At 39.4% G+C, this 14,520-nt stretch overlaps 1 protein-coding gene across 1 annotated transcript in view; it reads left to right on the plus strand.

The window, feature by feature from the left end:
* The window catches only part of FAT4 (FAT atypical cadherin 4), a 365,514-nt gene that overhangs the window by 238,271 nt on the left and 112,723 nt on the right, over positions 1 to 14,520 (plus strand). The window contains exon 2 of the mRNA XM_069743926.1: positions 5,925 to 6,056. Within this exon, the coding sequence (XP_069600027.1) occupies positions 5,925 to 6,056 (132 nt within the window). The remainder of the gene's footprint in view (positions 1 to 5,924; positions 6,057 to 14,520) is intronic.

Raw genomic sequence — 14,520 nt, forward strand, 5'->3', positions numbered from 1 at the left:
TCATCTAATTTTGCAAATTTTGGCATTTTCAAGACAGAATCTCCCAGCTCTGACAAATTGGGCAGGACAGGACATGGTTGCCACCGCTCACCGATCAAATTCATAACGATTGGCGGCATTTGCTACCCAACAAATCTTACTCCAGCAGTTTCTGGAATAGGATTTCTGGCGAGGAACACACAGAAGTGCACACCACTCGTCCAAAGCTCCTGATCCATCAAGAGATGTACAACTTCTCAAGAACAAGGAGCGTCTGACTCCAGCATGCATCAAGAGTGGCATGAACAATGCCGGTTTTGATGAATCAGGACCTAGTTGTGTATTTTATTTGTGGTGCAATATATTTTGTCATGGAATTTGTTATACTAATACTGTAAAGTTAGCAATAATGGCCACATCCTTGTTTTCTGCACTTTATTCTACAGTCTTTCGACAAGTACAATGCTCTGCAGACCTATCCCATGAATGTTCCCAAGCCTCGGCGATGCTTTAGTCCCTTAGCTGATGCAATTTGTGAAAGTTAATTTGTGTGTTTATCCAATTTTTATAATTTCCCATCAGATGGATTTTCTAAGTGTTATGCTTCTGCAAAGAAAGTTAAGGAGTGCTCGGTGTCAGTAGTATTTCAAGTTTCCTTCAGTTTGAAATATGACCGTCTCCCTTTTTAAACCATTCTGCTTCCAGATAGCATTCCTCGCCATCTATTAATCTCAGTGTCTTTCCTTGTAATCAGCCTGACGCTGCCGAATATTTCTGCTGCCTTAATTAGCTGCAAGTTATTTGAACTTTTCTGTCCATTGAGGTCTCTGTTGTCTCAGGGCGATGAAGGGATGAACCGTCAACCAGAAACAATATATTTAATTATCAGAAAAGTGGCCTATACAGAATATTCCGAGACAAAGGAGTCACAATTGCAATTCTTGTGGTCTCAGTAGATTTAGCTATGGAATTTAACATGTTTGCGTAGCTGCGATTTGCTATGTTTAGTGGACATAGAAGGAATGTTTTATTCGTTCCTTGTCTATATGTCACAATGATCAGTTTCTGAAAACAAACACGGCATATTAATGAGTATTTGGCGCTAGAAACAGTGCAAATAGGGCATGACGGACAGCATAGACCCTTCAAGATTTATACACGTCAACCCCCCACTAAATAAGTGTCTGGATAAAAGCTCCTGTCATCTCCGCCCTGAGTACTATTGGGGAGTGAACATATTAGGCTTTTCACCATAATGGGACGAGTCCAGATAACTCACTTTCATCATCCTTTTTTGCCCTGTTCTTACATGTAAAGATGTTTGCTATGATGGAAACCATTATTAATGGAAAATTCTAAAAAATAAACACAACTCTACAATACTGTCTTCTCTTCTATTAACATTGATCCATCGGGTGAGGGGAACTCAGACTTTAGTAGATCAGGAGGAACTTACCGTATATATAATTTTTTAAAAGTATGACATAAAGTCATATTCAGTATTAAAACTGGAAAAACCTATTAAAGATTGATCCAAGTGACATGACTATTACTCTGGTGTAAACTGCCAGGGATAATTTCCAACCTGTCCAGGTTTCAGTAATGCTATGACATTCCCAGTGCCACCAGTACACAGTAATGTCTGCAGCTGCCAAGAACCACAGCTTCACGTACGCGGTAGATATGGATCCCGAGCCTCAGATTGGGGAAGACTATAACAGTGATACCTAGAAATGTCTTATTGTAGGTATATTTTCCACATGTACACGCATTGATTATGCTTATGATTGGTCTTTGACTGATTGTAAGTAAAATTGTTTTCATCTCTGTGATTCATCGCATTTGATTGCACAGTTTTTCAATACCGGGCTTTTCTGGGTATGAAAACTGCTGTAAGAGGTCACTGAGTTGGTCTGTGCATAGTTTCAGTCCAGAAGCCTAAGTGGGCAGCCGCTCACAAATCGGCCCCATAGAATGTGGACCTGAAGCAGTTCAAACTGCAGGTCCATAGAAGACATCCCAAGGTCAGGATGTGATTTTTTTCTCCAGGTTCCAGTGCAAATACCCATCAGATTTTCCACATAAAAATCGTATGTCTTAAAACACCACTCCAGCGTTTTTTTTAATTCCAACACTGGAGTGGTGTTACTAAGGTAAAGTCCCTGTTCTTAGTCTTATATTTACCAGACACCATCTTCATCTGTTATTAGTGCTTCTCTGATTAGTCTCCTGTAGTTTGATACCTGCCAAATTGCCCCAGTATTTGCTGGGTGAACTGTATGTCACTGCTCAATATAATTCTATGAGAGCCAGAACGAGGCCCTCATATACTTACATTTAGATCTCGTGACCATTACCTTTGACTTCCAGTCAGTCAGAAGTTGTTGTCACAGGATAGTGGCATGGGACCGAGTGGCACTGGGAAGAGCGGAAGACAGCTGCTGGTGAGTATAATATTAGGCTCAGGGAGCTTAGATTGGCATCACCACTCCAGCACTGGAACAAAAAAAAAAGCTAGAGTGGTGTTTTAGAAATTAATGAAAGTGTCAAAATAGGTAATGTATTTCCTTATTTAAGATTGATCATGCCAGATCTTATCGGATGACAGAAATTGAGTTCTAGAGATCTAGAGATTGAAGAATAACTTAATTTATTATTTAAGCTATCTATCTTTCTATTTATTTATCACTATGAAATCTACCTATCTTTCCATCCATCCATTCATCTATTTGGTAGAATCTATTCTATTTATCTATCTGGTATAAGCTATCTGTTTATTAGTCTTGTGTTGTTTCTATTGCACTATTTATATGTCTTTTTTCATTTGTCTATCTGTTGTTTCTGTCAAGTCTCTATCGATATGCTGGTCTATCTATTTCTCTATCCATTAGTCAATACTGGTGCTATTGCTCCACCTGGCTATCTTTCTGGATCTATCTATCTATCTATCTATCTATCTATCTATCTATCTATCTATCTATCTATCTATCTATCTATCTATCTATCTATCTATCTCCCTGTGAGACTAATACTTCTTCAGCATGTCTCTAGCCATTCAGCTGTGAAATATCATGCAGAGAATAAGAACCCAGGATTAAATGCTACTAGATTTAGACATGTTGCTACCAAGTTTGTGTCTTACTGGTGGTCCTGTGTTTTGTTGGTGGTCACTCAGTATTACAAGTTGTAAATGAATAAATTGCTCTAGGGGTAGACATAAAGCGGTCCTTTCAGTTTTTCTTATCAGAGGTTGGGCATCTACCCATCTCACACTTAAGAAAACAAATAGGTCTGTCTTTCAAGGCTCCATCTAAGTGCCTGTAAAACAATATTGCCTATACAAAAACAATGTGAAAATTGCCTGTTACTGCATCTTGTAGAGACTTTTGAAGACCACATAAACATCACGAGAAATAAGGACATTGCTTAGATGTTACAGAGTCGGCTGGGATTCCTCTCTAGTAATAAGCCTGTTTACTTTTAAAACTCCAAAAAATGAGAAGGTCTGTGACTTCCTATAAAAAGGGGAAATTTGTATTCTGCCATTGAGGGACTTGATGTATAAACATATCAAAGAGTGTTTTATTTCCCCTCATCTGTATGTCAATTACATCCTTCAGTGACTGAATAGCTGTTTCAGCCAGCTCTTGGCAGATACATGCCACTGAGCCTGTGAATTTGGAGTGTATTTACACTTGATTAAGTCCAAATGCCACAAAGGCCACATTACCCTGATAACTGATAGAAACATTTACTAGATTAATAGTCTGGAGGTGTTGAGATATGACCATCCAAATGGACAGGATGCATACTACCGTAGTAATATATCCTGTGCCAGCAGATGGGGTAAAGGTATACAAAGTAAAAACAGCATAATCACTAGTCATTTCATATATTATCAATGTCATGTCAAGTGTCAATATTTCTTCATAGTAAATCATGAGAAAACTTGAAATGTTCAACTAGGGATAAGATACTAAAGTTGATATACTAGTTCTTAAGCTGCCCACACGCCTTAGATAGACGACAGCCAACTCATCCCAAACCTCACCACAGTCTTCATCCCAACCCTAACCCATCTCTTCAACCTATCACTAACAACTGGTGTTTTCCCCTCAAGCTTTAAACATGCCTCCATCACACCTATCCTCAAAAATCCTTCTCTTTACCCATCCTCTGTATCTAGCTATCGCCCTATGTCACTTCTCCCCTATGCCTCCAAACTACTGGAACAACACGTTTACCTTGAACTGTCCTCCCATCTCTCTTCTTGCTCCCTCTTTGACTGCTTACAATCTGGCTTCCGGTCACACCATTCCACTGAAACTGCCCTAACTAAGGTCACCAATGACCTCTTAACCGCCAAGAGCAAGCAACACTACTCTGTCCTCTTCCTCCTCGACCTGTCGGCTGCCTTTGACACAGTGGACCATTCCCTATTATTACAGACCCTCTCATCCCTTGGCATCACAGACTTGGCCCTATCCTGGATCTCATCATACCTAACAGACCGGACATTCAGCGTCTCCCACTCACACACAACCTCCTCACCTCGCCCCCTATCTGTCGGAGTCCTACAAGGTTCAGTCCTTGGACCCCTGCTCTTCTCCATTTACACCTTAAGCCTGGGACAGCTCATAGAATCTCATGGCTTTCAGTATCACCTCTATGCTGATGACACACAGATCTACATCTCTGGACCAGATATCATCCCCCTTCTAACCAGAATCCCTCAATGTCTGTCCACTATTTCAGCCTTCTTCTCCGCTGGATTTCTGAAACTTAACATGGACAAAACAGAATTCATCATCTTTCCCCCATCTCACGCGACCCCCCCAACGAACCTATCCATTACAGTAAATGGCTGCCCACTCTCCCCAGTCCCACAAGCTCGCTGCCTCGGGGTAATCCTTGACGCTGATCTCTCCTTCAAACCACATATCCTGGCCCTTTGCACTTCCTGCCGACTTCAACTCAAAAATATTTCACAAATCCGTTCATTCCTCAACCATGAATCTGCAAAAACCCTAGTCCATGCCCTCATCATCTCTCGCCTTGACTACTGCAACCTCCTGCTCTGTGGCCTCCCCTCTAACACTCTCGCACCCTTCCAATCTATTCTAAACTCTGCTGCCCGACTAATCCACCTGTCCCCCCGCTATTCCCCGGCCTCTCCCCTCTGTCAATCCCTTCACTGGCTCCCCATTGCCCAGAGACTCCACTACAAAACCCTAACCATGACGTACAAAGCCATCCACAACCTGTCTCCTCCATACATCTGTGACCTCATCTCCCGGTACTTACCTACACGCAACCTCCGATCCTCACAAGATCTCCTACTCTACTACCCTCTTATCTCCTCTTCCCACAATTGCATACAAGATTTCTCTCGCGTATCACCCCTACTCTGGAACCTTCTACCACAACACATCAGACTCTCGCCTACCATCGAAACCTTCAAAAAGAACCTGAAGACCCACCTCTTCCGACAAGCCTACATCCTGCAGTAACCACCTATCGACCAAACCGCTGCATGACCAGCTCTATCCTCGCCTACTGTATTCTCACCCATCCCTTGTAGATTGTGAGCCTTCGCGGGCAGGGTCCTCACTCCTCCTGTACCAGTTATGACTTGTATTGTTTAAGATTATTGTACTTGTTTTTATTATGTATACCCCTCCTCACATGTAAAGCGCCATGGAATAAATGGCGCTATAACAATAAATAATAATAATAATAATAATAATAATAATAACTTGCCTATATACATGCCCGCTTAGTGTGGCCGAGCATGCACAGTTTATCTACAGTAGAAACAATTGATTGGGTGTATTAACATCCAACATCCATGATCTACTTGTGAAAACATATTTTATATATTGATCTTATTACATTCAGCCATATGTAGATTGCTTTCTAACCAAGTATTATGGTTTCTTCTGCAGGTGGAGATCACGCTTCAGGATATCAATGACAACCCACCAGTATTTCCAACAGATATTCTTGACCTCACAGTAGAAGAGAACATTGGCGATGGATCAAAAATAATGCAGTTGACAGCAACAGATGCAGATGAGGTATTTATATATTTTTTTCTTTAAAAAAATAACTAAAATAAATAAATATATATATATATTTATATATATATATATATATATATATATATATATATTAATATACAGCTCTGGCAAAAATTTAGAGACCACTGCTAAATGTTCAGTTTGTCTGATTTTTCTTTTTATAGGTATATTTTTGAGTAAAATGTAAAATGTAAATTGTTCATTTATTCTATAAACTTCTGACAACACGTCTCCTTATTTCCAAGCAATACATTTTGTATTTTTTTTCCTGGAAAGGAGATATTGGTCAAAATAAAAAAAAAACAAGTTCATAATCATTTAGAAACAACAATACTAATGTTTTAACTCAGGAAGAGTTCAGAAATCAATATTTTGTGGAATAACCATGATTTTTAATCACAGCTTTCATGCGTCTTGGCATGCTTTCCACCAGTCTTTCACACTGCTCCTGGCGCAAAAATGAAAGCAGTTCTTCTTTGTTTGATGGCTTGTGACTATCCATTATCCTCTTGATTACATTCCAGAGGTTTTCAATGGGGTTCAGGTCTGGAGATTGGGCTGCCCATGAATATTCATATATATATATATATATATATATATACATATATATATATATATATATATATACATATATATATGTATATATATATATATATATTTCCAGTATATATACATATATATATGTATATACTGGATATATATATATATATATATATATATATATATATATATATATATATATATATATATATATATATATATACTGGAAATATATATATATATATATATATATAAATATTCAATAAAAACAAATTTGCATTAGTCATGGAAAATACTGCTCACAAAAAAGCTTAGCTCATCAAATCAGAAATTAAAATTTTTTTTGTAAATATGAAGCTTTTAGCCCAAAAACACATCATCATAGATCAAAAACATCATAACAGATTGAAAAGTTTACAGGTCACTGTCTCTAAAGGAGCACTTAGCTAATTTAAAGAAATATAAATCTCCTGGCCAGATGAATTACATTCCAGGGTACTAAAAGAGCTAGCAGAGGAAATTGCAGAACCACTAGCCAGAATTTTTGAAAATCCTGGAGAACAGGAAAAGTCCCAGAAGATTAGAGAAGCGCAAATGTTGTCCTATCTTCAAAAAAGAAAAGAAGATGGAGCCAGGAAATTACAGGCCAGTGAGCCTTACTTCTATACCAGAAAATATCTTTGAATAAATTATTAAATAGCATGTATGTAAGTACTTGGATGAGAAAACAGTAATTAACCAGATTCCACATGAGTTTGTAGCAAACAAGCCATGCCAGACTAATCTAATTTCCTTCTATGATGGAATCACTGACTTGGTGGAACAAGGAAATGAGGTATGTATAGTATATCTTGACTTCAGCAAATCATTTGATAAAGTATCTCATACTATCCTTATTGAAAAAATGACCAAGTATGGAATTGACAAGGCTACTGTTAGGTGAATTCATAATTGCATCAGTAATCATATTCCAAGAGTGGTAATAAATGGTTGCACATCCAATTAGAAGAGTGTTTCAAGTGGGGTACCAAAAGGCTTTGTCCTGGCACCTGTGTTGTTCAACATTATTTATAAATGATCTAGATAAGAGAACTGAAGGTAAGCTAATCAAATTTGCAGATGATGCAAAGCTAGGAAGGATAGCTAACACTAGAGAAGACAGAGAAAGGATTCATAAAGATCTGGACAATCTTGAACTATGAGCAGCTACTAATAGAATGGCATTTAACAGGGAGAAATGCAACTTTCTACATCTGGGCAAGAAAAACTAAAATTACATCTACAGAATGGGAAGAATAGAACTAAGCAACATCACGTGTGAAAAAGACTTGGGTATACTAATAGATCACAAACTGCACATGAGTCAACAGTGTGATGCAGCAGCAAAAAAGGCAAACACAGTTCTAGGATGTATTAAGATTAAGAGAAGCATAGAGTCTAGATCACATGAAGTAATATCCTCCCTCTACTCCTCCTTAGTGAGGCCTCATCTGGAATACTGTGTCCAGCACTGGGCACCACATTTAAAAAAACACATTGTAATACTGAAGCAAGTTCAGACAAAGGCTACTAGGATGGTGAGCTGACTGCAAAGTATGACAAATGAGGAATGGTTAAAGGATCTAAGAATATTTAGCTTGCAAAAAAGAAGGCTAAGAAGAGACTTAATAGCTGTCTACAAATAACAATAACATCACGTGTGAAAAAGACTTGGGTATACTAATAGATCACAAACTGCACATGAGTCAACAGTGTGATGCAGCAGCAAAAAAGGCAAACACAGTTCTAGGATGTATTAAGATTAAGAGAAGCATAGAGTCTAGATCACATGAAGTAATATCCTCCCTCTACTCCTCCTTAGTGAGGCCTCATCTGGAATACTGTGGCCAGCACTGGGCACCACATTTAAAAAAACACATTGTAATACTGAAGCAAGTTCAGACAAAGGCTACTAGGATGGTGAGCTGACTGCAAAGTATGTCAAATGAGGAATGGTTAAAGGATCTAAGAATATTTAGCTTGCAAAAAAGAAGGCTAAGAAGAGACTTAATAGCTGTCTACAAATAACTGAAGGGCTGTCAAAATATAGAGGGATCATCCTTATTCTCATTTCCACATGGAAACATGAGAAGCAATGGAATGAATCTGAAATGGAAAAGATACAGATTAGATATAAGAAAATACTTTTTGACAGTGAGGGTGACTAATGAGTAGAACAGGATGCCGCAAGATGTAGTGAGATGTCTTTCAATGGAAGTCTTCAAACAGAAGCTGGACAGACACCTGTCTGAGATGGTTTAGTGAATCATACATTGAGCAGTGGGTTGGACATGATGACCTTGGAGGTCTCTTCCAACTCTAACTTTCTATGATTCTATAGCGAAATCAAAACAATGCAGGAGCAGAAATCAGGGCAAGGTCTGGTCGGACCAGGCGTGCTTGTAAGCAATTTTTATAAAAAATGAACCACTGTTGCCATTGAGCTTTAAATTTGCAGTGCTGAAAGAAGTTGTTCATGAACAAAGTACATTTTAATTAATAGATATTGTAATAATAATAAGTTCCACAATTGGATGTGTTTAAAAATGCTTTTCCTGTGCTAAGATTATGTTATAAATGTGCCTTTGCTAGTACTGTGAATTGGCTGTGTCCGACCATAAAGTGCTGCTCCAGTTCATAGTCACCACATTCCACAGTGCCTGGCCATGGGACATAGCATAATTCATTTATGATAAGTAAGTATACAGATGAAACAGCAGAAGCTTGCAGCTGTTGCTTTCGATGGTAACACAATTTCCTGACTGAGGAAACACATTTCACTGCATATTTTATCATAGAGGTGAGTGTTTCTGTCATGTCATCAATCCTGTGAGCTTATTGAAAGTCAAGTCAGTGACATATAAGCTCAGGAGCCACTGAATTGATTTATGTTGAGCTCAGACGGCTAAAGACATAGCAGAAACACTCACTCCTATGATAAAACAGGCAGGGAAATGTATTACATCCGAAAGCAGCCACTGCAATCCCCTGCTTTTTCATCTACATACTCACTTATCATAAGTGACTTATGCTATCTTACCTGACCAGGAGCTATGGTATGTGCAGACCAAGAACTAAGATTCAGACCGAGAACTGGAACAGCTATGCATGATGAGACCCATCAAATAACAGTATATCGCTGGGCAGGGTTGGATTATGGTGTCTGGGGACAACAGGAGAAATTTACCCTAAGAGCCCACCCTACAGTTATATGCAAATACCTGTTAACTGTTATCCCTGTTATAGTGGATCATTGACTGTAAAACAGAGGCTCTTGCATATCTACTGTACATACACTATACAACTGGGATGTGCAATTAGGGTAATTTGCATTAGAGGACTCCATTGATTAAAAATCATTTATAATAATACATACAAGTGAGAAATACCGCCACACCAAGATTGGACTACATAGTCCACAACATAGTGACCGAATAATACCACATACAAAGATGAAATATCACCACACCGTGACCAGACCACATAGTACCACCACATACTGGCCAAATAATGCCACATACAAGGAACAAATACTGTCACACTATGACTAGACCACATATTACCACCACATAGTGACCAAATAATACCACATACACGGGAGAAATATTAGCACATATTACACTTCCCAGCATCAGAGGCACGCACTGCTCATTTCCGGAAGCCATCTCCTGAATTTCCAATCATGTGCATTGTGCCTTTGAACCCTGTGATAACATGGAGAGAGGGCTGATCATTCAAGGGTAACTAATGCCCCATCGACTACTCAAAGTCCTCATTAGCAAAGAAAACTGGGACAATATGAAGGCTGCTGAGATGGAGGGCATGGGGGACCTGACAGGCTCCCTCTAAGCCCTATGTCCCTTGGCACTAGCTGTGTCCCCTAGGTCTCTTAGACCTGGCTGTTCCCCCTAGGTCTCTTGGTCTTGACTGTGCTCTCTGAGTCCCTTGGCCATGTCTGTGCCCCCTAGGTTCCTTGGCCTGGCCCAACATCCACAGTGACAGAATTGGGAGAGAGAAAAAAAAAAGAAAACCCTCTTACCTGCCTGCGCTTCTGGGGTACCGCGCCGTGTCTTCATCTTGGAGATCTGGAGCGCTCATGTTACTACTTAGCAGAGGCCAGTGGCTGACATGAGTGCCCCATTGCAGACGTCGCATGACAGTGGCATCAAATGCTGGCAATGTCACTGTCATGAGCCTCGTGCAACAGGCACACAAAGTAACACGTGCATCAACTTCCAGCCTGTGCTAGGACGGCGGCCTATTGCAACAGTAATGGGGTAATACATTTCAACTGAATGTGCATCCTTGGACACACATTCAGTTGAAACCAGCGGGCCCCCTCCACGTCCTGCTCGGGGGCCCGCAAAGTCCCCGGGGCCCACCGGATAATTCTCCGGTGTCCCAGTGGTCCAGTGCGACCCTGTAGCTGAGGCACATTTATAAGATTATCTTAACACAAGGACATTATTTTTAATACATCCAATTGTGAAACTCATTAAACAGGTCTACAAAAAAATAAAAAATAATGTGCCAAAGGTTTTTGAACAAATTTTGGGTATTTTGAAGGTGCTAAATTAAAAAATCCCATTACATTTGCTGAATTTGTTCTAGTTTGTGAGCTAATTCATCCAAGAAAATAATGCACTACCCCAATGCGACTTGTGTGTGATAACAAATGCAATAGCTTTTGGTCTTTCTTTGGACTTTTAAACAGTGTCTTAGGTAATGAAATATCCCATATAATTATTATTTCAATTTGTAGGCTTACAATGCTATAAAAGTGACTTTTTGAAACCAGAATTCTATTGTAATAAATTCATTAACCTTTTAAAAATCTCAGATCTAGAGCCAGTCTGGGAAAACCAAATTGATATTCTTAATCAGCACCAAAACTTAATATAAAACAATTCAGACATCGTTGGCACCAAAATCAGTGTATATCAGTGTTATTATTCTGTAACCATTTACTAAAACAAACCTGTCAGCAGGATTCGGTTAAGTAAACTACAGGCATTGTCATGTTGGCACTATTGCACAGGTTAAAATGATACCTGGGGTGAATAAATCCATCTTGTGGTTCTTGTGTAATCAGTGGTAGAAGTTTTCAGTTAATGAGATGCTCCTGCTCCGTCATGGGACTATAGGCAGTCTTATTTTGGTGGTCTAGGCCAGAGAATCCAAGAAGAGACCTGTGCACCGGCCTCCCGGAAGCACAAACATGTTCCTCATCATAGAAAATGACAGACACAGACTGTTTGTGCTTCTGGGAATCCTGTGGGCAGATCTCTGGCCTAGAGCACCAAGATAAGACTCTCCCTACCAACTCGCGACGGAGCACGAGCATGTCATTAACTGAAAACTTCTAACATTGATTACACAAGAGCCACAAAATGGATTTATTCACCCCATGTATCTTTTTAATCAGTTTAACTGCGCCAACATGACAATGCATGTAGTTTACTTAGAAAAATCTTGCTGACAGGTTCCCTTTAAAATATACTTTAAGGAACAACCCCTTTGAACAGTTCCAGGTATGATAGTTCCTACATCATGGCTATCTTGGCAACTTTTTGGAGGCTGACAGTATGGGTGGAAGTAGAAGCCAAGAATAACTGGATCAGGCTTTTTTGCTATTGCTATTGCTATTTGTCTTTTACATTTCTCAATGCACAAATGAGATTGTTAAATCACACCCCAAAATGCATTTAGTTTAATAAAGAAAACACAACGTTGAACCCTAACAGGCTAATTAAGGTCTGAAACTTGGTCAAAGTTATTTGAGCACACAAACCTCCAAGGGTGACCAAACTTTTGCATCAGCCCATTTTCCTTTTTGTAATTTTTAAAATGTAAAATATGAAAAAACAAAAAAAATGACCAGGGGTGCCCAAACTATTACATGCCACTGTATTTCCTGCATCAGTGATTCCCAAACTCCAGTCCTCATGGCCCCCACAGGCCATGTTTTCAGGATTTCCATAGTGTTGAACAGGTGAGAGAACTCCTGATACTTCCATCACAAGTGCAATACTAAGGAAAGCCTGAGGACATGATTTGTTGGGGGCAGTGAGGAGTGGAGTTTGGGAAACGCTGCCCTAAATGTTTCTATAAATGAATTTTGTGTGCAGAGGTCAATGCCGGGCAGAAGGTGAAAGCGAGTTATTGACAGATTGACATGTGTAAGAACTAATACTAGAAAATGATCCCTTTCCATTTTTAGTAAGAAGTTACTCTGCTATAGTAGAAAATGAATAAAAAGCAGCATAAAAGAAAGCACAAGATGACAGCCAAGTATTCGGGCAGTAGAGAAATATACAGCATGTGTAGTTGCCAAAAACATACATGTGGAGGGTATGGTTTATGACTCTGAAAAGTAATTTTTGTAATTGAGGACAGGAACAGCCGTTTTATTATACAAAATTTAAATGAAATATGATGAAATAATAATATTAATAATGGCATATTTGACGACATTACACTTCAAGTTTAATATCAAAGTACAAGAAGTGTGCAATATTACACACAGACATTGGAATTCTGCAAGGGCAAATGCTAATAATTCCATATGGACGTCCATCTGTGTTTTCTATTAAATGAATATTTTAGTACTGAATTTAATTTATCATTACAAATAGAAATGTGTCAACAAACATTACAGCACATGCACTGTACTCCTCAGGGCGCCTCGTACATGAATATATTATTCGGGCGTGTTACACAGTGTCTTATGCTGGCTCCCCACATAGATCTTCAGCGGTTCAGCACATCTTAGCATCTATGAGTGTTCGCTCTGTAATATTGATGATCCATGATACCAGATATTTATGATGCCTTCATTTCTTAATCATGTTTTGTAAATGCAGATGTCTTTTCTTGGCAGACGTAAAGGGTCCTTAATAGCACCATAGTTGGTTGGGGCATCAAAAGCTTTAGACATTAGATAAAATGGGGTATATCAGCTTTACGTGGTTTCCATTCCATGGTTGTTGTTAGCTAGCTTACACTCCAGTCCTCACTCCCGTGTCCTGTTTCTCCATCTTGGTGGTTTCTCCGTGGTTGCTCACTGGCAAAATCTCATTTGATCCCAGTCGCCTATTGAAGCTTTCATGTGTCATTTTGGTTCTTTTGCACAACCATAACTTTTTTTTAGCAAAGCAGAAGTTCTAATTATGTAGCCAACGCAACACAATCGATTGCTTTTGGTCAGATTATCAAGAGCTCCTATTTTAAGGGAATATTTCAGGTAAGAATTCCCTATTTATGAATAGGCAGAGCCCACTAGGGGCAATGTTAGTGGAATAGGTAGCACTACGCCCCACTCTGTTCCAGTCATCTGATTCTCCTTCATGCCCACTGTTTTGCTAATTGATGTCCATCTCAGCACATAAATAGCCTGAACGTAGACATGACTGAAGAACAGCTTTGACTTTTCAGTTCTGCACCCCGCCCTAATGACTGCAATGGAAGCAGGTACAGTGTGACCGTAATCTTCATGGACATGATCCGGATGCTAATAACAACACCCACTCTGCCTTTACTTACATAGTTGATAGAAACCTGACTGGTTCCTTTCCAACCCAGCATGTTTTCCCATTTATGGCTTTGTAGGCCCAGTCTCAAGTCACCTTCTCCCGTGATTTCCCGAGTCAATGTACCTGTTTCTTCAGTGTTGGCTACAGCACTATACTGTTCTTGATGCAGTTCCGCCTGGTTCTTGTTCCATATTCCTAATTCCTTGTTCCCTAACCCTTAGGAGCAACTCCTGATACTTGTAGTACTAGTTCTGGTCCTGACTCCTAGCTACTACTGATAACGTTCCTCCTTTATCCTTCAGATAATACTCCAGATACCTGTAGTGTAGACCTTCAGATTGCGTCTAACT

Source organism: Ranitomeya imitator, chromosome 1, assembly GCF_032444005.1.
Source record: "Ranitomeya imitator isolate aRanImi1 chromosome 1, aRanImi1.pri, whole genome shotgun sequence".
Taxonomy (NCBI): Eukaryota; Metazoa; Chordata; class Amphibia; order Anura; family Dendrobatidae; genus Ranitomeya; species Ranitomeya imitator.